Consider the following 22603-nt stretch of genomic DNA (forward strand, 5'->3'; position numbering starts at 1 on the left):
TTGTGTCTTATCACTGACCACATTTTCTTTTTCAAGTTTTTAAGTCATTTGCAAATTGTTAAATTAAAGACAAAAATATCAAAAACATTTGTGTTTGTTTGCATTTGTTAGATGTTTGAAAATTTGACACGGCAATTAAATTATATATAAGTCAATTATAACTTTAATTTTCTAGACTGTATCCACTGACATTAACTGTAATGCATTGTAAACTTCTCTGTCGATTAAAAACTGTGCACTTTTAATTCAATGCTATCAATTGATTGATATTGTTTTAAAAAAAACTATTTTTGGTACTTAATTGTAAATACAAGTACATGTTTGTTGCCATGACAACAATGTAGCCAGAGGTCCTTTAAATATATATATTTTTAAATTATTAATTTGTGTTGAAGCATCTTAGAATGTTTACAATAATATATAAATATTTTTATATAGATTATTCCTCTTCTGTAAATCACACATTAAAAAAAGCTCATAAGCTACATGCTAACAAGCTACTCGTTTGAGTCCATTGTTAGCATGTAGCTTAGCCTGCGCACAGTCAGCTCGACGCCACAGTTCGTTTTCTTCATAGCTATCACGAAGTTTAAAGTTAAAACAATTATTGTTTTACTCTTCTTAACTGTAGCTATTCCTCGTTGTAGAGGAAATGCAGAGCCTGAGAAGTGGACACAGTGTTTTAGAAGATGAAGAGGAACAAACGTCAGAGGTTTGTTTGTGTCGATGCTAAAAAACACTTTTGTTCCCCACAACATATTTTACGTTTAAATTAAATTCAAGTTTATAATTCTTGTTTTTCTAGATTTTACTAAGCGTTCTGGCACATCACGGTCAGGTGGGTCTGTGTTTTTACGACAGTAAAGATTCTTCTTTACACTTCATGGTTGACACGCCGGACAACCATGAGCTTCAACTTCTGACCAGAGGTAAACAAAACAAGTCTCAGATGTTTGCGAAGTTATAAGATATTTAAGTCACTATTTTACCCACTTTAGTTGTCACCGAGGTCGTACCGACTGTCATTATCACCAGTGCCAAACAGGAGCGCTGCATGACCCGCTTTCTACATCAAATAAGTGAGTTTATTACCTTTTTATACTGTAAGAAATGTTTAAGAAACATATATTTTCAACTATATATTCAAGGTTTCATTCACTTAAAGAAGCTAATCGGAAAAAAAAAGGACTGAATGCTAGAGAATAAGAAGCAAAAGTTAAAGAAACAAAGATTTATTATTCATCACTAATCTCTAAATGTCACTCTAGGTTATTTTTAGGACTTAAATCTTCTGCTTTTGGTAATTTTGGTGATAATGTATTGGTCTACAATGGTCTACAACAAGATTAAAGTGAATATACAACAAATTAATGGAATAAAATAGATTTTAAATATTAAAAAAAGGTATATAAAATGCAGTAAAATAATATTTTTATGATATTTTGTTGGCTTCCCAACAGCTACTGTTCAAAATGTAACTGTATGTAGATAGTTAGTCAATTCTTATTCATGTGTCATGGCTTGCAGTGGACAGTACCTGTTTGAATGGGTCAAGAGATGCAAGATCAGTATCATAAGGTATACATTAAAGACCCTTGTATCATAAGGTATACATTATTACAATGTCAGCCACGCTATAATACTACTAATAATTCATATATGCATCACCTAAAACAATAAACAGCAATGCACTCTATTTTCATTTTTATTTAATTTGGCAAAACTTGAACTACAAAGTTCACATAAAGCTGTATTAGATTTCATCAATACAAACAGTTTAAATGATAGAGATTTGTTTGATTTCCCGCTACTTAAATGTACTATTATTATTAATATTTTGTATTAATTAAGTGTTGTGTGTGGCCTTTTGCAGAGAATTAAATTATAATTAATGAAAAAACAAGACAATTTAAGTTACAATGTTCACATGTTACATCTTTTAGAGTTAATGCTTTATTTCATATTTACACGATAAATTATTGTTATGACTATTATTACCATAACATGTGTATTATGGACATTTTATTATTTCTAAATATAAAAAACAAAACCGTAATAAACCTCGCTCCTCTATAAAAGCAGTTCAATAATCACATTTTCAGTTTTTATTTATTTAAAAAGAAGCAGAAGCACACTTCAAGGCCAAACGCTGCCGAGAAACCTCTGTTGAGGGTCAAGGATGACGTTGAAAACCAAACAGATAGAAAAAAAAGAAGTTATTTTAGCAGCACCTATCTGTGTGTGTGTGTGACTTCTGTGTATTTCAATCGTTTCTTTTCCAATCGCAGGTTCCAACCAGGATTACAAACCTGAAGTGGTCACTTATCCTTACGTGGACTTCGGTAACAAACGACTTTTAATATTCAAGTAGTTTTTTTTCTTCATTATCAGATTGTTTATGTGTTGCAGGACTGGAGGTGGGAAAGCAGAGGCTTCTTTCCGCTCATCTGCCTTTCCTTCCAGCCTCTATTTCACACCAAGATAAATGGACTTATCTCTCCTCCTGCATCTCTTTTGACTCGCCGCTCATGGTGCGTGCTGTCGAAATATTCCCTCTTAAATCTGAGGTGTTTATCTAATCGTCTTTTTTTTTTCTTGAATATATTGGTTGCGGGTGAGGCAGCTGAGGGCAGTGGGTGCTCTTCTGAAATGTTTGGACAGGAGGCGAGTGGGAGTTGAGCTGGAAGACAGCAGTGTTGGAGTTCCCATCTTACAGTTCCACGCCTACACACTGTAAGAAACACATACAATTAGCACACACTTGGGACTGTAGTAACATTGTTTTCACAAAGAAGATGTTCAGCGAGTTCTTTAATACTCGCTAAACATCAAGTATTAAATAAAATATTAAATAAAATATTAAATAAAATATTAAATAAAATATTAAATAAAATAAAATAAATGTATTAGAAATAAATAAATTAAATATGAAATTAATTTAATATCAAATATTATATTAAATGAATATTAAAATACCATTTAAAGGCGTAAATGGTTGTTTATTTTTAACAATAGCAATTGTCATTGTAGGAACAACGTGGTCTACATCGACCGAGACACGTACAGGTACTGACATGGTAGATACGTTCAAATGTATGGATGTTTGAAAACATGTATTTGTTTCCAGTGTTCTCCAAATCTTCAAATTAGAACTCCACCCTTCCGTGTACAAGCTGCACTCTGGAGAAAAGGAAGGCTTCAGTCTCTACGGTAAACATTTCACGTTTGTTTGTTGTTGATCGTCGTCGATATCATTCTCGTGTTTACGGCAGGAATATTGAACCGCTGCAGGTGCAAGTTTGGATCCAAACTGCTACGGTGAGAATGTTTGGTTTTAACATTCGTATTTTTATAATTAAGGCAGTGGAATACATAATTTTAAAACAGAATTCAGTGGAAGAAAAGGAGCATTAGTTGAACAAGAAAGTGCTGTGTGTGTGTTTGTTTGTAGCATCAGCTTGTAAATAAATAAATAAAAAACATTTAAAATATTATCTGAATAAATATAGCTCTACTCTAGCAGGTATGAATAAACTAAAAACATTTAATTACATCAATATGTATCTTTAAATCTATTTTCTTTTTTACAGCTTTTTATGATTTTAAAACCTGATTATGAAAATAAAATATCTCCACACTGTGTGTCATTTTGTTCTAAAAACATTTTATTTAGTTCTTTTAAGCAGAAATGCCATATTGAAAATGTGTTTGAATTAATAATTACATTAAATACATATTATTGAATTAAAATAGTATTTTAAACACAATATCTTTTAAAAGGATGAACAAAATTGAACACTTTTATACCTGCTCCATAAACTTACTACTGAATCTGCAATAAAATTACTTAACCCTTGCGTTATCTCAGGGTCAAGGTGACCCGAAGGCCCAAAATCAAATGAACGGCCTCAATACATACACAGTGGTGGAGGTCGTTTACCTTGACCCAGAGACAACACAAGGGATACTACAAACATTTTTTTAGGGCCTTTGTGACACCTTGACCCTGAGATAACACGAGGGATACCACAAACACATTTGTTTTTGTGTCTTTGGGACACCTTGACCCTGAGATAACACAAAGGATACCACAAACACATTTATTTTTGGGCCTTTTGGACACCTTGACCCTGAGATAACACAAGGGTTAAAATATCTTAATCTGTTTTTTAATGGACTTTATTGTTCATTTGATGTCCATAAAATAATAATATAAAATGGTCTATAAAAGATTTCCCATGATTCTCTCTTGCTTCAGGCAGTGGTTCCTGCGTCCAACTTCAGACTCTGCCGTGCTGCACAGAAGACAGGAAGTGATTCATTTCTTCAAGTCTCCCAGGCACTCTGATTTCCTCTCCACCCTGCAGTCAACGCTGCGTAACATTAGAAACATCCCAGTGAGAACCATAACTTTTCCTCACCTATCATTAAGCATCATTCGCAGGTGAGTCACTTCCTTGTTGTTCCCAGACTCTCCTGCGCAGGATGTCACTCTCACACACCAAAGTGACGGATTGGCAGAATCTCTACAAGGTTTTTCTTTAACTTATTTAAGAAAAAACAGGTTGATACCTTCTTGAAGTTCTTAAAGAAAGACAATCTCTGTTCAGACGGTGATCAGCGCCGTGAGCATCAGAGACACGTCACGTCAACTTCCTCAGTCAATTCAGCTTTTCAGAGAAATCGGTGAAGGATTCTCCGACGAGCTGCAGTACGTCGCCTCGCTAGTCGGCCGCGTCGTAAGATCTCATAGCTTCAGATTCGGTCGTCGGCGCTCGTTCATTAGGAGTCGTTACGAGAGGCTGTCGAGTGCTAATGATTTTCCTTTCTTCTCCTGTCTGGGGAGATGTAGGTGGATTTTGAGAGCAGTGTTGCTGAGAACCGCTTTACGATCAAACCTAATGTGGATCCTGCCATCGATGAGAGTGAGTGTGAGGAGATTCTAATGATTCTAATGACATCACTGATCTGATCCAGCCTTACACCCCAGCTCGGGCTCTGAGGTCTGTGGATCAGAATCTACTTATGGTTCCTCGCACACGGCTCAGGACCAGAGGAGAGAAATCTTTTCAGGCAAAGAGAGAGAACGATCTTCCTCTCTCTTTGCGCTTGATGGAGTCTACTGACTCCTTTAAGAAACATCTTAAGACGTTTCTATTTGTTCAGGCTTTTCCTTGAATTTCTCAAACTCCTGTGTTGTTCTCAGTATTATATTGATCTTTAAAGTATATACTTTTTTGAGTATTGTTTTGATTGTTAAAGCGCTTTGTGACCCTGGTCTGGAAAAGCGCTATATAAAAAAATATTACTTACTTACTTACTTACATGAATCCAGTGTCATATGTTGTGTTTTAATTCAAATTATTACATTCTAAATTTACTTACAAGCAAGAACATGTATTTATCAATGTTCACACGTTACATTTTTTTAGCCTGTTTTTAACATATAATATTTACATTTCAAATTATTTTCATGATTATTATTGGCTTAACTTAGCAGAGCAAAGAAAACTGCAGCCTTGACTCTATTCATTTGTTTTTACCATAAACTGATGTGGAAATGTTACTGAAAAAAACGGTTTTTTTTATTATCCACTAGTTCAACTCTTCTCTCAACTCAACTTTATTTATAAAGCACTTTAAAAACAATAGCAGTGGATACAAAGTGCTGTACAAGAACATACAACTATAACTGAAATAAGCACAGTTAAAAACACCAAGATAAAACAATACCAAATAAAACAAGTATATACGCTTATATGATATAAACTTTAAGCCTTTTATTCTTCTTTACATTTATGGATCAAAATAAGTTTAAAGGAAGTTGTTTATATTTTGTTTTGTGCATAAGATTCAGGAGATTTTAACAAAATGCAAAGATTATTCGACAATATCGATTAAGTTACAACGGAAACTTAGTTTTATTATAAAATTATTTTCAAGTACATTGAGCCATTTTTTCAGTTCATCCATTTTAGCTCGAGGGCCCCAGTATATAATTTGACCCCGTGGGAAATTAAACCACCTCACCATGAGGTTCGTTTATACGAGAATTATTTTCTGCTACAAAAAACGTATTTTTCTTCTAAAAAACACTTGTTTTTTGCTCCCATATTGTCCACAGGCGCCTCCTAGTGGACTGTAAACACATTGATATTATTTAATTATATTTCGTCAGGCCTTTTTCTATATAGAAAGATGGAATAATGTGGGGCCTAAGCTTCTGGCTAATGTAAGTGACAGTTTATGTGAACGTGGCAGCAGCTTAAATGTGTTTCCTCATGAAGGATCATGAGTATAATCAACTCCTAGAGACTCTGTGTAGAGCATTAACATGATGAAACGTGTAGTTTGAAAGTCATGATCCGGCAGAAAAAAGGAGGATGATGGGCCTGTCGGACTTCCTGACGGATGTCGCCAGACAGGAGCTGGAGCACCTCGACGACAGCATCCCCTCGTGCTGCGTCATCTACATCCCTCTGGTGAGGCCGTAACCATCACAGACGTCAATCCCAGTGACCCAAATAAATCCCATCGATCACCGACTTGCCATGCAGATTGGATTCCTGCTCTCCGTGCCTCGCCTGCCTAGGATGGTGTCGCCGGTGGATTTTGAAATCGAGGGCTTCGATTTTATGGTTTGTGATTCATTTTTTAAAAACATAAGCAGTTTCAATTTTGGCTCACGGTCTGTCATTAAATGTCGGGGGCCGCCAGTTTCTGTCCGAGGACCGCCTGCACTACCGCAGTCAGAGAACTAAGGAGCTGGACGAACTCCTCGGGGACTTGCACTGTGACATCAGAGGTCGATCAAGAGCTATAAACGACATCTTTGCTGCATATATATATATAAATCCCATCATAAATCCCATCTTTTTTCCACCACAGACATGGAGACGAGTGTCATGCACAAGCTGCAGAAGATGATTCTGGAAAGAAGTGCTTCCCTCTACAGGGTCAGTGAGACAGAGTAATAATCTAATAACACTTTCGGTAACATCAAGGTTTTTTTTCGAAGAGCCGTGTTGTGTTGCCGTGTCGCTGGTGACAGGTTTGTTGCTTTTGTACTTCAGCTGTGTCGTCAGTTTCAACGGGCGAAACGGCCATCAATCATATTTTACTAGCAGATCCTTTTCTCGATGACTCGTCTAGTTTCTCTGGAGCAGCAACATGCATCCGGGGGGCCACACAAGCCAGGGAAGTCGGTGTACGAGCTGAGGATTTATGAAGTTGTTTTTGACAACAGTCGACTCTTAATGTAGAAAATAACGTTTTTTGTCCCTAAAAAAATAAAAAAAATGCAATGCTTTAATAGTAGATATTTGATATTATAAGAGTACTTATTATTAAAAAAATATAGTTTATGAAATGTAGATTAATTAAGAAAAACTGTAAAATAACTGAATTTTTAATGACATCATAACGATATAATGACAGTTTCTTCTTATTCATAAGTTTCCCTTTATATTTTCCCATCAAAAAAAAGCCTTTTTCTCCTTCGTCCTTTCCATTTATTTGGCTTGAGTCCTCCTCAACATTATTATTGCGTCACGTGGCCCCTTAAAACATGTAATTTCCCTCTCCTTTATTCTAGAATAAACAGAATAAAACTTGAATAATTGGTAGTTCAAAACATATTCTACACAGATTATTGTAAAATAAAATTATTTGACCTGTCGTGGTTGTTGATGTTTTCTTGCCCTGACATTGTTTTATTGTTCAGTTTGAATTTTTACATTTTTTTAAAACTATTCAATGGATGCGGATTGAAAGTATTTTCTTAAGTTATTGTTTTGTATGGTGAGAATTGAGTTTTTTCCAATATTGACTGGCTGTGTTGATACGTGATACTTGATACTGGATTGTTGTAGTACTAGAAAAAGTTTAGAAGGGTAAAAGGATTAAAAAAGCAAGTACTTCCTTCAAGTCTTCATTTTTAAACAGCCTCTAGTGCATCATGGGATTTCTGTTTGAGTTGTTTTTTTATTTGTTGGAAGCCATAACAATTCTGTTTGAGGACCAGAACATTGTCTGATTGTTTTCAAAAAAGGTTGAAAATGTAATTGTTTAAAAGTAGTCTTGGTTTGTAGTTCCAGTAGTTTTTATTTTTAATTATTATAACTTTAGTGCAATTGAGGTGAAAACAAACGCATGACTCAAATGAGAAATTCACAGTGTGAGTTTACTGGGTTTTACTGCTTTTGTGTTTTACTTTAAAGATTCACTTGCTTCATTAAAGCGAAGATGAAACACCCGCCCAGGGACTGTGGAGCTGTTGTCTGTGTGGAAACACAAGATTTTCTTTATGATGAACCATTTCTCTTCCCTGTCCTTGAGCGTACTAAACTTATTTTGCAGCAGTGGATCAAAAGATTTAGCTTCAATAGCGGGAGTATTGATTGAACTCTGTGCCTGGGATTAGGTGATGGATCTCGCAGCGGAGCTGGACTGCCTGATGTCCCTGAGCAGCGCGTCTCTGGAGTACAGCTACGTCACACCCAAGCTCACCAAGAACAGGAGCATCTCTATCACCCAGGGCAGGTCGAGACACAACCTTTATATCACGTTATTGATTTGACACAGTCGTTGGAGCACATTTTTAATTTACATGTCGAGATTAAAAAGTCACATTTTCGGCTATTTGGCTTTATAGTTGTACAGTTTTGAGATCAAAAGTCACACCGTTACGACTCTTAGAGTCAAACCGTCTCTGGGACGTGCTAGTCTTCATCCGAGTAATATACAAATATACTGTAGATAGATAGATGTCCAAACTGTACAAAAAAGTCAACAGTTTTACAAAAGAAGAAACTGTAAAAATTCAATAAAAAAAGTATGAATCAAAAAGTTGGAACCGCACAACCTTTAATCTCAAAAATAGATGACTTCAAAAAGTCGTTGTAACGGTACTACTTTAACAGTTAAATCGGTCGACATTAATCTTGAAATGGTTCGACTTTAATAGTCAAATCAGTACGACTTGTAACTTCAAAAGCCGAAAATGAATGACAATTCATCCCAAAACAGTAAAACTTTTAACTTTTACGACTTAAATCATAAAACGTTACAACTGTAAAACTAAAAACGTAAAACTTTTAATCCGGATACAGTGTTACTTTTGAAAGTCAAATCGATACATTTCTCATTTCGATAAAGATTCAAGCTTAACCATTGAAATTGAACGTCCTTTAAACGACACAAATTTAATAGTCAAAACGGTACGACTTTAGAGGTCAGAAGTGTACAACTTTTAATCTCGATAAAATACAAAACTTTAAAGGTCAAAAGGGTACTACCTATGAAATTGGAACGGTACCACCTTAACCCTTGTGTTACCTCTGGGTCACGGTGACCCGGTGGCCCAAAAACAAATGTGTTTGAGGTATCCCTTGTGTTGTCTCAAACACATTGGTTTTCACTGGGTCACCTTGACCCAGAGATAACTCAAAGGTTAATAGTCGAATAAGCACGACTATTAATCTTTAATTGAAACAACTTAAAAAGGCAAAACGGTACTGCCTTGCGATTTTAAATAGATGAATCAGTACAAAAAAAAATCAAAATGAGTCTCTTACACTCTCACTTATTAGTGTGTGTTCTTTCCCTAGACACCCTCTGTCGGAGTTGTGCTCCTCAGTGTTTGTCGCAAACTCCTGTGAGAGCCAAGAGTCGGCAGGAAGAGTCAAGGTGATCACGGGACCGAACTCATCTGGAAAGAGCATTTATCTCAAACAGGTGAAGCATCTCCCTCAGAAGCGGAGTCAGATAGATATAAACTAAATAATGGTGACGATTTTAATGAGCTGAGGAACACAAAAGAACAGTTTGTGGTTGACGAGTGATATTGTGATGAGTGCAGATATAAAGCAACACTTTGTTTCTGCCAACAGCACAGGATGAGTCACAGTGAAACGAGTGTGATGCAAGTTTGATGTTTTGATGATATCTCAAGTTGCAAGAAAATCTTTTGTCACTTACAAATGCAGGGAATAAGGAATAATCTCTTTTATTTTGCTGTATTTACATATACTTAAGTTGACATTGTTCACCTCAAGATACAGATACAGAGCTGCAGTTAGTTATGACGCAAGAATGTGTTCACACTTCTTTATTTCACCACATTGAAGATGAGTAATGAAGCCTCGCTCTGTGTGTTTTTGAACGAAAAGGTCGGCCTGATTGTTTTCATGGCTCTGATTGGCTCAGACGTGCCGGCGAAGGAGGCAGAGATCGGCCTGGTGGACGGAATCTTCACGTGCATGCAGAGCCGAGAGTCTGTGTCAGTGGGCCTCAGCACTTTTAGAATAGACCTCAACCAGGTACACACACACACACACACACACACTCCACAGCTGTCTGTGTGTGCATGTGTCACCGCGGCGATACATTTCAATTCCACTATCTTGTAGCTACACTCCCACTCTCTCCACCTGTCGAGAATGACTCCGCCAAGCAAATCCTGCCCACAACGTTTACTCACGCGTACATGACCTCATAGTATACATACAGAAGTGCGTTTTATCTTCTGGTGTTTTTTTTTTGTTGTTTTTTTTAACAGATGGCCCAAACTCTCAACAGCAGCACCGGCAACTCACTGGTTCTCATCGATGAATTTGGAAAAGGAACAAACACTGTAAGGATGTTTATTTTTTTAAAAACCCAACATAAAAACGATTATCATACAAACTTCCTTCATTATAAGTAAACAGGCCTTTAATGAGACAGTTTTACTCTCTCTGTTCGAAGCCAACAGTGAACAAATAAAATAGATTTCCCTCAAGAACAAATCAAAATTTATGAAAATGTTAAAAAGAAATTAATTGCATGTGTAAAGTTTCATCCAACAATAAGACGTATTAACTAGCTCTGTGTCATTAGCTAATGCTAACTAGCACTAGTTTGCTACGGCTGAGCTGTGAGAAGATATCTATACACTATAATATAGATATATTTTCCACAATACTTTATCTATATTTAACAAAGCTGTATCGATTATGAATATTTTTTTTTGGCTTTTGCTCATATTTTTAAAATATTTTTTATATGTTTAACAGTGAAGTGAAGAAACTTATCATAGTTCCTTTATGGTTTATATTTTATCTAAGTGTATGTAAAATAAAATCTTTTTTTTTAATTTACAATAAACATAAACATATTGACTGCGTTTTTTCATTTTGTTGTTGCAATAAACCTCCGGCCACTAGATGGCAGCAATAATTAGGTCCTCTGCAGTTAAAGGAACAATGAAACCGCGCAAGTTCCAGGTGAAGACTCGGGACGAGAGGATACAGTCCACCCAAGAAGCTTTTAAATCTAATGTTTGGACGTATTTTGGTTTCAAAACAAAAATGAAAGCAGTTACGACTTCGTCAAGAGTCATGCTGTCTGTAAATTCTGCAACACCAGAGTCAAGTGTCAATACTAATATACAATATTATAAATATATTCTTGTTACTACAATACTGCAACTATGCCCCTGAACCATGATACGTATCGTAAAGCCTGATTCTTTCCAATACAAAGCCTAGTTTCCATTAGCTTAATTTAACTTAGATTATTCAAAGTTAAACAGTTCTGTCACCCCAGTAGTAAACCAGTGTAGCTAGCTAACTTAAGCTAATATAGAACCACGGTGCTAGCTCAAACAAATCAGTTTTTACCTTCACATTTCTGGAGGAAGCTTCGCAAGTAAAGCTTGAAATCATTTCCATATTTCTCTGCTGGAATTTGACCCTTTTCTCGAGAAAAATCTATTTAAATTATTCACTGCTGGCCTAGAAAGAAGCACCGTTTCTGCTGTTTAAGCCTAAGTGTGTGTTCATCGAAACTGCAGCAGAACACTTTTTTTTCCGATTGAAACTGAGACTTAATTCTATCAGGTTTTATTCAGCTACAAAGGGAGAGGCGTTGACAGACGCATGTTTTCGCCACAGGTGGACGGACTGTCTTTACTGGCCGCCTCCGTCGCTCACTGGCTCAGAAAAGCTCAGGTGGACGTTCCTCACGTCCTGCTGGCCACTAACTTCTACAGTCTGCTGCAGCTGGGACTCTTACCGTCCTCCTCCATGATGTCTTTGCTGGTACAGAGAAAGAGAGAGAGATCCTCTCAATTAAATTCATGAAATAAATGAAGATTTTTAATGGTCTGCTTTGTTGACAGCTTCCAGTTTCTATTTGATTCTGCCTCATTAGAGTGTGTTTGTGACAGACTCTGGAGACAGCAGTGGACGGAGATGAGTTGGTGTTTCTGTACCAGCTAAAGGAAGGGATTTGCCAGTCCAGCTATGCCGCCAACATTGCTACACTAGCGGGCTTGCCAAAAACTCTGGTTCAAAGAGGAGTGCAGGTAAAGGCTCTCCTTCTCCTGCACAGGATAGACACACACCTTCTCAAACTAACTTTCAGGTGTCGGAGCTGTACAGAGCAGGGAGGCCGATCACACGAGCCGACAGAGCATCTTCAGACGAGCAGGCCAACAGGTCTGTAGCTGCTTTTTTACTTTTTTTTAAAGAGAGTTTCATCATTGCCTTCGACAGATGTGAGTCTCTGGTGGAGAAGTTCCTCAGCCTGGACCTGGAGGACAAAGATCTGGACCTGCAGAGCTTCATGAGAGTGGAGTTCACGTCCCCTGCTGCGCTGATCCACAGCTGAAAACCTTCAGATGTGAGTGACTCTTCAAATATACCTTGAGAATTCATCTTTACGTTCACATATCTCTAAATAGAAAAGAACATTTCAGTGCGAACAAATACTCTCGGATACAATAAGAAGAAAATGGTTTTAATGATAAAAAAATAAAATGTTTTCCTGGCCTTGTGGCTTCAGTCTTTGGAGAATCAATGGAAGTAATTCCCTCCAAATTCAGAGTGAGGCCCCGGAGAGGAGCCGGGCGGCCAGTGCAGCGAGACACAAACCCATGTTTTGCAGATGTTTGTGCGCCGAGTTACAGAAGTGGGTGTCACAACAATGTTTAGTCATGACAAATAAAGTGTTGTTGTTGTAAAGCTCCACTTTGTCTTGCACGCCGCACTTCTCTGCTCTTGTACATCCCAATAACTTGACGTCCAAAACGCCAGCTGCGAAGAAACCGATGAAGTCATTCAAATAAGTGGGAATGGTATTATTTTTCTTAACTCACCGGCCTTCCCGCGGCCTGTGAAGCAACGCTCCCCGGAGCTGCACTTGGTTTCAGTGGTGTAACATGCATCCCAGAATCCCAGATCGCAGCGGAAACATTCCAGAGGCTCCTCTTCTAATTCCATCCCTCCCATCCGAATGTGGTCATTCTGACCCGAACCTGGACAGCAGGGGTCGGGAAGTTCAAACACGGCTATTGATGTTAGCATTCCTAAGCTAATTCTGGTTTGTTTTTAAAAGCAGAGCAATACTAACAGTTGTTAAGGGGTATTTTTATTTCTCCTTTCTCTTCAGAATGTTCTAACATTATGACCAGAGACTTGTTTTGCAAGCTTGTCAAACCTCAATTTTTATTTAGTTCTCAACTACTACTTTCTAATCATAACCAACTCAAATTATAATTAACCAAAATAAACAAAGTACATTTAATAAAGACAGTATTTTTCACTAAATAAAAAGGGAATTACTGAAGGAAAGGTTATCTGGTGTATTCAAGAAAGAGGGAGGCGAAGAGGAGAGTGTTGCCGGGGTGGAGGAGCGAGAGTGAACAGGATTTGCACCATTAATGAATGGTTTAGGAAGCAGAATAAAAACAGTGATCAGGGGGTAAAGATACTGGAGATTAATCGTAATAAACAGGTTTATTTTTTATGACAAAAGGGTGAAATAAATGAATGGATAAGTAAAGAATATAACATGTTTAAATGGTGTGCTTGAGTTAACAGTAAATGCCCTTGTAAGGCGAAATGTAACACGAAGAAAGAAGAATATTGACGTCACTATAAACTGTATTTAATTATATTAAAAAGAAAGGTTTATGCTCCAGCAGATTCAGTCTCATGTTTTGGTTTGCACTTGTTATCAAGGGCTCCATTGGGAGGATTTGAACTCCATTTTATAAACTGAAATTCAACCTCAGATTAACATCGTTTGGTTCCAGGAAATTCGAAGGTTAAGTTTACGCATCTACTAATCATGTAGATGCGTTTACTCGTACATGTCAATCAATGAGATTTTCCATCCTGATCCACCCTCATCCACTTAGTTAATTTTAGCTTAGGTCAACAAGAAAACAAAGCGGTGATGTGGGAGAGCACTGGGCCTGCAGGTCAACTACACACTGCGCTATTTTTGACTCGAACGCTCACATTTTTCGTGTTTAACAGTCGAAAATCTGACATTTAAAAAAAAAAAAATTCATACAAATGTTTTAAACAGTAAATTTACCTGGAAATAGTTTGAAAGTCGGACATAAAAAGAAAAAAAATGCTTATTGCTAGAATTTTACATTAAAAAAAAAAAAAGAAATCTGCACTTGTTTAGTTCAGAAAAATGCTCTTCTTTTCTCTCTGATTAAAACTTGTCTGTTTTAGTCCCACATTAGTTTCTCATACACCCTCATCTACTTTATCAAGTGTACAGTTACTACAATACGTTTTTTACGTTTCAAAACATGATCGTAGACCAAAGACGTTCTTACCAGGAGTCGTTATCAGCATAAAAACGGCAAAAACACAGATTAGTCGTCTTTCCATGTTGAGCAGGATCTGCAACTCGTCGAGCGCGTGGATTGAAGGAGGTTATAAGGATGCGGATCTTTAACTGGATTAGTTAGTAGTGCACCTGCCTTCCTTGTCTTGAGCACAAGACAACGAGCCTTAGAGGGATAAATTATACCGTCTTTATCTTAGAGTAAAAACTATATTTAGATAAATGTTCAACATTCATCCAAACACTACTTTTGTTAACCGTGGCAAAGCCTGTAAACTGCTGTGGTCAGGCGGGTTTGTACGCCGTCTTATGGCTACTTTATACCAAAAAATGAAATAAAAACGTTGACCAAGACGGGCCGGTGTGCTGAGTCAGCGCTCCCGTTAAGCAGCTTATATCCTCCAGTCTGACTCTGATGTGTATCCGTATAAATGCACTTTGCTTTCATGGCATCACTCCTCGCCTCGCTGCGGCAACACAACCTGGATTACGCAACACGCCGATGTGTAGTGTTGTTGCCGCAGTGTTTCCCATGCGAGACGCCAGAACTTCCTCCCGTCAGATTAGTGTCCACAGATTTCACATCTGCATATAATCCGAAGCAGCGGGATTAGAGCCCGACACGCGTGTTTGGACCAGTGTGTGTCCGCGGCGAACAATGAGCTTTACCAGGTTTTGTGTTAATTATTCATCACGTAAATAATTGATAAGAAGTTATAAATATGACCAACTTAATGCAGAAGTGCAGATTAGGTTTTACCTTGATGCACAAGCAGGTGTGGTCCTACCATACCAACACATTTTGAGGTCGGCTTCCGTGTCAAATGGTGTCAGAAGTAGGATGGTCTTTTTAGAACTATGCAAAATAATGCAATTATCTGTACATTTTTTTTTTTTTACATATATTTCTTATCACAAATTTATTTTGTTTTTCATGAGTAGTTTGGGCGAAGTGAAGACTTGCTGAAGCACCGGGCGTTGCCCTGGGATTTTGATAAGAAACAAAAACTAGAAAAAAGGGGACGGAAAACACAAGAGAGGGATGATTAGGAAGAAGAAAAAAAAACAACACTCAAAGGCTCCAGGACAAGGAGGACCAAAATAGTGCGAACAAGAAAAAAGATGTAATCCTCAGAGAGAGAATAGAGAACGTAAATAGCCAGGGAGAGACGATTATAATCTGACGCCTGTTGCTGCAAGAGAGGTGGCTTTAAACACTGCTGCCGAGGTGGCGATGAGGTGATGTCAGAGCAACAGGCGCCGTGGAACTCAGGAAACAAAGGATATGCAAAACAACATTTCAAAATAAAATCATGAGACAAGACATTTAAGATGCTTGCATGGACTTAAGGGGTTGCTAGCGTAATTTTTCGTCGTCGTGATGTGATCGTGACAGATTCCAGAAGAAGGAAACAGAAGTTGCTAAGGGCTTAAAGAATGTCAAAAATGTTGCATTAAATAAAAGGGAGTCGGTAGGGCACAACCGTTTTTTGCCTTTTCACCCTGTGGGGACGAATAACGTTAATGAGGGAAAGATCCAACTTAATCAAGACAGAGCAGTTCATGGTGATCAGTTCAAGACCAAGAGACCCCTTTAGCGCCTGTCAGAGGGTGACCAAGCTGACTCAAGTGCCCTTTAGAAATAAAGATTTAACCCCCAGTGGAGAACTACAAACTTGGACACCATAAGCTTTAGAAGTGTCCATGTCTTTCAACAGAAGGCAAATGTCCAACGTATAGCCTTCTCCACTTTCCACATCAAATGGTGTCGACAGTGGGATAGTCAAAGAAAACCACCATATTCTTGTAACGATTGAATCCCACTATGAGGTTAATAAGACGTTAAGGCAATTTTATTGGAGATTCCAGGAGGCCAATGCTTTGAGGAAGGGTAGTGTACCTGCCACAAGGGGGGGGATTAACCACTGGTTGCATGAAGGAAAGGCAGAAGTTTGACCTACAACTTTCAAAGGCTCCATCATCAAATACCTTCATATTCTTAACAAGTGTCCGCCGGAGATTTGTGGCCTGCAAGATAAGGTAAGGTAAGGTAAAACTTTATTGATCCCTCAGGAGGTCTCCTTTGGGAAATTGTTTAATGAATGTTCAATGAAGATGCCTTTTGCCGGCCATCCATGGGATGTCTTTTACGATTGTGGTCTGAGCGAGGGACTCGATGTTTGTAGAATATCATCTGGGGAAGGAATTTAGTTTTCACATCATCGGTTTTCATTGAGATACATTTGATGGTTTATTTAAGATGTAAAACACATCTGGCCCAAAAAAATGGTGGCCGGCTGGATAGTTGGCTGATATTAAAGTCAACAATTAAAGATAACTAAAGATGATAACAGCAAATCAAATTTGGATCACAGACTTGCAGAAAAAAAAAAAAAGAAGCCACCAAGGCTGTCTTATCAAAAATGTATGTTTGGTGGCCCCCTGGCATGAGTACCCTAGTCTATATAAAGGAGTTGCTGTAACGGCTGTTACTAGCAAGGTGACCCAGAAGTAGAGGATAATAAACCAGGCAAGGGTTCACAAAAGACTGTTTAATAATCAAACGCAAATACAGTGTAACACACAAAAAGGTCCACAAGATTGCGTCAACGGATCTCAGTGTTTACTTCAAAAACAGAAGTCCAAGAAAACCAAGGCAAGGGTGGCTGCAAGGCGCGAGATCCCCTTAAAAAAACACAAAAAGTCACTAAAATGTAATCCAACACTCACCAAAGGAACACAAATCTCTGACAGGAACAAGCAGTCAGGAGGTTAGCATCCAAAGAGTTGGTTCACAACTACTGAAAGGCTTACCAATGGTCCAGGGAAAACGTGCTAACGTTGACTCGGGCCAGGAGCAGACTTTTTATGAAGCACCGCTGATTGGCCTGATTGTCGACAGTCGTGGATCTTGCCAAGCAGCGCCCTCACCGACTGTCAGGAGAGCAAATGAAACCACAGGAAAACCCCGGAAAAGACTGGACAAAATAAAAGCCCCAGGAAGGGGAACATGTTAGTTCATGCGCTAAGCTAGTTGCTGTTTGATTTATAAATACTTTTGTGTCTCCATCGAACATTGTCAGCATAGTAACTGAATAACTTTTTGAATGTATTTGTGCCTAATTGATAGAAGTCTTGGTTGAGTCTTCAGCGTTTACCTTCACGTTCTTTTCTAGTTTCCAGTTTATAGGTAAACCTTGAAGCACATCGTCACATAAATCTTCTTGAATTAAAGTCTTAAAGAAAATGATGACTCAGGAAATCATTTATGTCCTTCGTTTAATGACAAACACTTTGAAAAAAATAATGGAGCTCCAGGACAAGATCTGTGGTTTCGTACCCTCCACTTGTGAAGCCCGCTGGTCCCTCTGCTGCTGAAATATACATCTGAAATATAAAATGTGCTTGAAAACGTGGGACTGCAGACTCCAGTCGTCGTCAGGATGGCAGCATCCCAGCGTGAGCCCCAACAAAGGAAGTGCTGCTCCCTCCTCGAGCACCTATAAAACCCCTCAGACTGATCCCCGGCGTAATTAGAGGCTGCAGGAGAAAACGCTGGTGATAATATCCTTTCCTTCTTTTTTTGCAACTCGCTTCAAACGGCCTCATTTTTTCGCTCTTTAATTGCAACTGATCAGCGTTTTCTCTGTTTTCCCTGCCAGAGCAGAAGCCAAGGAGACGGTTCAAATGGAGCGTGGGACTGTGATGAGGAGGAGATGAAAGGTCGGGATGGTGGGATGAGTGAGAGGTTTCGCTTAAGAAGGACTCGTCATGACAACCAGAATTAGCTGCTGTTAAGCTCACCAGTCAACAAAATCTTTTTTCAGATGAAGATTTTTAAAAAAAGAAAAGGAGAGTGAGAGAGAGAGAGAGAGAGAGAGGGAGTCGAGGCTCTGAAAATAGTTCCAAGACAAAAAACACAAACAACAAAGTTGTCGCTGGCGCTAAACTTGATCAATATTTGGACAGACGTGACTCAGATATGAAGCTCAAACCCCGCAGTCGTCCAATAATTATTATTATGGTTTTTAGTTGATATTTTTCCTTCAGCCTCGCAGTGTCTTTGGTCGGTTATGTTTCATGCTTTGAATTTTTTCTATTGCACATTTTGTTAAGTACCTTGGAGTTTACGTTTTCTGGTGAGAGTTATGTAACGAGCATATTTTTCGTACAGCTTTGAGGTTTTAATTGGTCGGTACATTTTTTGTGTTCATTATGTCTGTGTTTTTTTCTGAATCCAGCCTTTCATTTTCATTTGCAATAACGTGAAGTCAAGTAAAGTTTATTTTATTTTATTTATATTTATATTTTGTTTATACTGTTGTTATATTCAGTTACTGTTTTGTTATTTAATGCTATCGTCCTCTTCTGTGTGCTTTTTGGTTTTTCTCTATTCCTTCTGTGCTTCTGGAAAACAGAAATTTCCCTGAGAGTGTCGTCTCAAAGGGATCAATAAAGTGCAGTCTAAGTCTAAGTCTAAGTCTAAGTCTAAGTCTTTACTTCTTTTGCTTTTTTAAATTCACATTTTCTGTTTGTGTTTTTAAGTATTTTTCTATTAGGTTAGGTAAGGTAGAACTTTATTGATCTTTATTGAAATTGTTTTTTTCCAATTAGACACAGCAATACAGCAATTATTCATAAAAATAAATACAAATAAAAACAGAACAAGAACGAAGAGAAATAAAGAGAAAGTTAGCTCTTGTTTTGTACTTTCTCCCACTGGGGATTGTGTTTTTGACTCGGGTGTTTGTCTTTTGTGTCATTCTTGGGTTTGTGTTTAGTGGCTTTGACATTTATTTCCCGCTGGTCAGATTTTCTGTTTATTGGTCACACATTTGAAACTTTTATTAAGCCGGGGTTTGTCAATTTTATACTTTTTTGCGTTTATCTTTCAGATTTCTGATGACTTTCTTTCTTTCTTTAGTTGTATTTATTTACTTTTGTGATGTTTCTATGCTATGTTTTATTGTTTATTATTGTGTTATGTATTTTTCTTTATGTTTTATTTTGGTTTTAAAATGTTGTTACTGTTGAGTACTTTATTCCTTGTATTAAATGTTGAGTTTTTTTTACTTTAAAAGGTCTTTCAAGACATATTTCTACCAATGTTAAGACTTCTTTATGACCTTTATCTTCAGTGTCGCCTTTGTTTTCTCATTGAATGTGACACTAACAAAAGTATTACTTCTCTCTTCCTCTCTGGATACTTTGCATGTTGCTAGGTGTGGTACGAGTGTTGTTGGCGCCACAACGCTGCGATGGCTGCCATTAAAGCGACACATTGTCATCTGCAGATAACTAAACTTTAGAGTCTGGAGGAATTCCCCCGGAGAACCGCGGCCGCAGAACTCAATGTTCCCGTCACCACTGAAAAGTCTCGACCACAGACACGTGAGACCAGACCAGCCACCAAACTCCAGCATCTTCACCCGACGGTTCCAGAAACGATTTGGAAATCATCAAGTGTGAAGCAATGGATTCATCTCAAATGATGACAGGAGAAGCCATTTTAAAGAGATTGATATATGACCTTGAGTCCTTGGTTTCAAACAACTTCGCTCTTATTCTCACTGACAGCTGTTGAGAACCCAGCTGAGCATCTTCACGCCCGGCTCTGCGGACGAGGAGACGGTTGACAAGCGACTGTGAGAGGTAATTCCAAACACATCACCGCGGTGCGTCGGCTGCTCGCCATCTGTTCGCCATCCATGGAGGCATATAAACCTGTGAGGGCGCTCTCAGTCACCGGCCGCAAATTAGTTCCTTCTGCTCGGCGACATCCAGGATGTCCTCAGGATCATCTCGGTACAGAAGAAGAAAGATTTACACATCCAGGTGCAAGTTTTGGATGCAGGTTTGCTTTTTTTATTCCCATGAAGTGACATTTGCTAGTACGGTTCGTTGCGGAAAGAATTTGCTAGGACCGTCATTTACACAAGGAGAAACTGTTGATATTTCTAGAGGTTTGGGCCTCTTGCTTACACACTAGATGGATATTTCTTAAAATTGGGAAAACAATTAAGAATCTAAAATGTCACAGTGTGTGTAAAAACAAGTTGTTTCGTCCTCTTAAGGTGGAAATAGTTTATTTGTTGACAAAGCTTAATGATATAGCGGACAAAATGTGTGCCAACATGGCCGCCACGGGATTTTGGGTCAACCTGGACGAACCAAAAAGTCATCCGCATTAATAATTCTGTATGTCCAGGTCGAAGGGAAAATTTTGTCCTACGACTGGTCTTCAATAACCAATCATAAACCCACACTAAATTAAGTATATCTAATATAATATAATATAAACTAACTCAAATTTAGAAAAGAGATTGATCCCATTCTCTTAAACGTCTTTAAACTGTGCTTACTTTCATTTTCTGATTCAATTTTTATATTAAGACGTCTTCCTGTTTCGTCCAAACAATACCAGCTGCACAAATACAGAACAATATTTTGTTTTATACTATTTAAGTATCAAATCCCAAACAAAATGGTTCACATTCTGGAGTTAGAGTGCTTTTAGCAATGATTACCGTAGCATTGTAGCTTGCTAGCATGTTCCATTTTTATGTCAAAGTACAAATCTGAGACATATTTTGGAATAGACGGAGGTTAGCAATACTTAGCTCAGAAAGAAAAATCCCAAATCCGAGATTCTGTAATTAGAGTTCCTTCCTTTAGCAATAGTTAGCTTAGCAATGTAGCTAGCTAACATGCTTCATTTCTAAAGAAAATCCAAATTTGATACAGATTGTGGAACTAGAGTACCTTTAGCAATAATAACCTTAGCAATATAGCTCGCTTACATGCTTAATCTTAAAAGAAAATCCAAATTTGTGACAGATTCTGGTAAAAGAATGCCTTTAACATGACTTATCTTAGCAATGTAGCTCGCTAACATGCTTGATCTTAAAATAATGTAAAAATTTGAGACAGATTCTGGTAAAATAATGCCTTTAGCATTACCTATCTTAGCAATGTAGCTCGCTAACATGCTTTATCTTAAAAGAAAATCAAAATTTGAGACAGATTCTGGTAAAAGAATGCCTTTAGCATTACTTATCTTATCATTTTTAGCTCGCTAACATGCTTTATTTTAAAAGAATATCAATCTTTGAGACAGATTCTGGTAAAAGAATGCCTTTAGCATTACTTATCTTAGCAATGTAGCTCGCTAACATGCTTTATCTTAAAAGAAAATAAAAAATTGAGACGGATTCCTGTAAAAGAATGCCTTTTGCATCACTTATCTTAGCATTTTTAGCTCACTAACATGCTTTATCATAAAAGGATATCAAAATTTGAGACAGATTCTGGTAAAAGAATACCTTTAGCGTTACTTATCTTAGCAATGTAGCTCGCTAGCATGCTTCATCTTGAAAGAAAATAAAAAATTGAGACAGATTCCTTTAAATAATTCCTTTAGCATTACTTATCTTAGCATTTTTAGCTCACTAACATGCTTTATCTTAAAAGAAAATCAAAATTTGAGAGAAATTCTGGTAAAAGAATGCCTAAATGTTACTTATCTTAGCAATGTAGCTCGCTAGCATGCTTCATCTTATAAAGAAAATCCAAATGTGACACAGATTTACTATTTTCAGTGCCTTTAGTAATAAGTATCTTAGCCACGAAGCTTGCTAACAGTTTCATTATGAAAGAAAATCCAAAACATTTGACAACACTTAAGCTAATTTGTAAAACATGGAAGACAAACTGATACACACACACACACACACCCACGCACAGTCACACAAACACACACACACACATGAGGCATCTGAAACTGTAAAGTGAAAAAAGATGCTTTTGCTGAAAAAATAAATAAATAAAAATAGAGTTTCCACTTGCGCAGCTCTGGCTGGTATTTATAGTGTGTTGTAGGTGGAGAGTGAGAGGAGTGTGAGCTGTTTTTTTACAGAGACTATATTACCAGCTAAAGAGTAGATTACAGTATGTGTGAGATTAGATAAGAACTCAT

General features: G+C 37.6%; 2 protein-coding genes across 2 annotated transcripts; one reads left to right on the top strand and one right to left on the bottom strand.

The window, feature by feature from the left end:
* The first annotated feature begins 556 nt into the window (after positions 1-556).
* On the top strand, positions 557-19102 carry msh5 (mutS homolog 5). Its single transcript, XM_087812645.1, has 26 exons — positions 557-712; positions 806-929; positions 999-1079; positions 2289-2342; positions 2410-2531; positions 2624-2733; positions 3031-3066; positions 3128-3210; positions 3273-3318; positions 4259-4397; positions 4471-4533; positions 4611-4739; positions 4853-4925; positions 6373-6482; positions 6558-6638; positions 6718-6805; positions 6889-6956; positions 8423-8541; positions 9609-9735; positions 10170-10319; positions 10559-10633; positions 11934-12080; positions 12209-12346; positions 12406-12479; positions 12537-12663; positions 18291-19102. The coding sequence occupies exons 1-25, from the start codon at positions 653-655 to the stop codon at positions 12649-12651; spliced, it is 2412 nt and encodes an 803-aa protein (XP_087668771.1). The 5' UTR covers positions 557-652; the 3' UTR covers positions 12652-12663; positions 18291-19102.
* On the bottom strand, positions 12657-15294 carry LOC148062648 (sperm acrosome membrane-associated protein 4-like). The gene is made up of 3 exons (XM_087812646.1): positions 14618-15294; positions 13139-13297; positions 12657-13076 (listed from the first exon to the last, which is right to left on the bottom strand). The coding sequence occupies exons 1-3, from the start codon at positions 14670-14672 to the stop codon at positions 12862-12864; spliced, it is 429 nt and encodes a 142-aa protein (XP_087668772.1). The 5' UTR covers positions 14673-15294; the 3' UTR covers positions 12657-12861.
* Positions 19103-22603: the final 3501 nt, after the last annotated feature.

The sequence above is a fragment of the Callionymus lyra genome, chromosome 17 (assembly GCF_982586985.1).
Source record: "Callionymus lyra chromosome 17, fCalLyr1.hap1.1, whole genome shotgun sequence".
Classification (NCBI taxonomy): Eukaryota; Metazoa; Chordata; class Actinopteri; order Syngnathiformes; family Callionymidae; genus Callionymus; species Callionymus lyra.

Bases quoted from the DNA above. Each gene is read 5' to 3' on its own strand.
- msh5 (XM_087812645.1), top strand. From the start codon at position 653: ATGCAGAGCCTGAGAAGTGGACACAGTGTTTTAGAAGATGAAGAGGAA. The intron at 4,534-4,610 runs GTTTTTCTTTAA...ATCTCTGTTCAG, and splicing joins ATTGGCAGAATCTCTACAAG to ACGGTGATCAGCGCCGTGAG. The intron at 10,634-11,933 runs GTAAGGATGTTT...TTTTCGCCACAG, and splicing joins TTGGAAAAGGAACAAACACT to GTGGACGGACTGTCTTTACT.
- LOC148062648 (XM_087812646.1), bottom strand. From the start codon at position 14,672: ATGGAAAGACGACTAATCTGTGTTTTTGCCGTTTTTATGCTGATAACG. The intron at 13,298-14,617 runs GTAAGAACGTCT...CCTGCTGTCCAG, and splicing joins TATGCTGATAACGACTCCTG to GTTCGGGTCAGAATGACCAC. The intron at 13,077-13,138 runs GTGAGTTAAGAA...GTTTCTTCGCAG, and splicing joins CACAGGCCGCGGGAAGGCCG to CTGGCGTTTTGGACGTCAAG.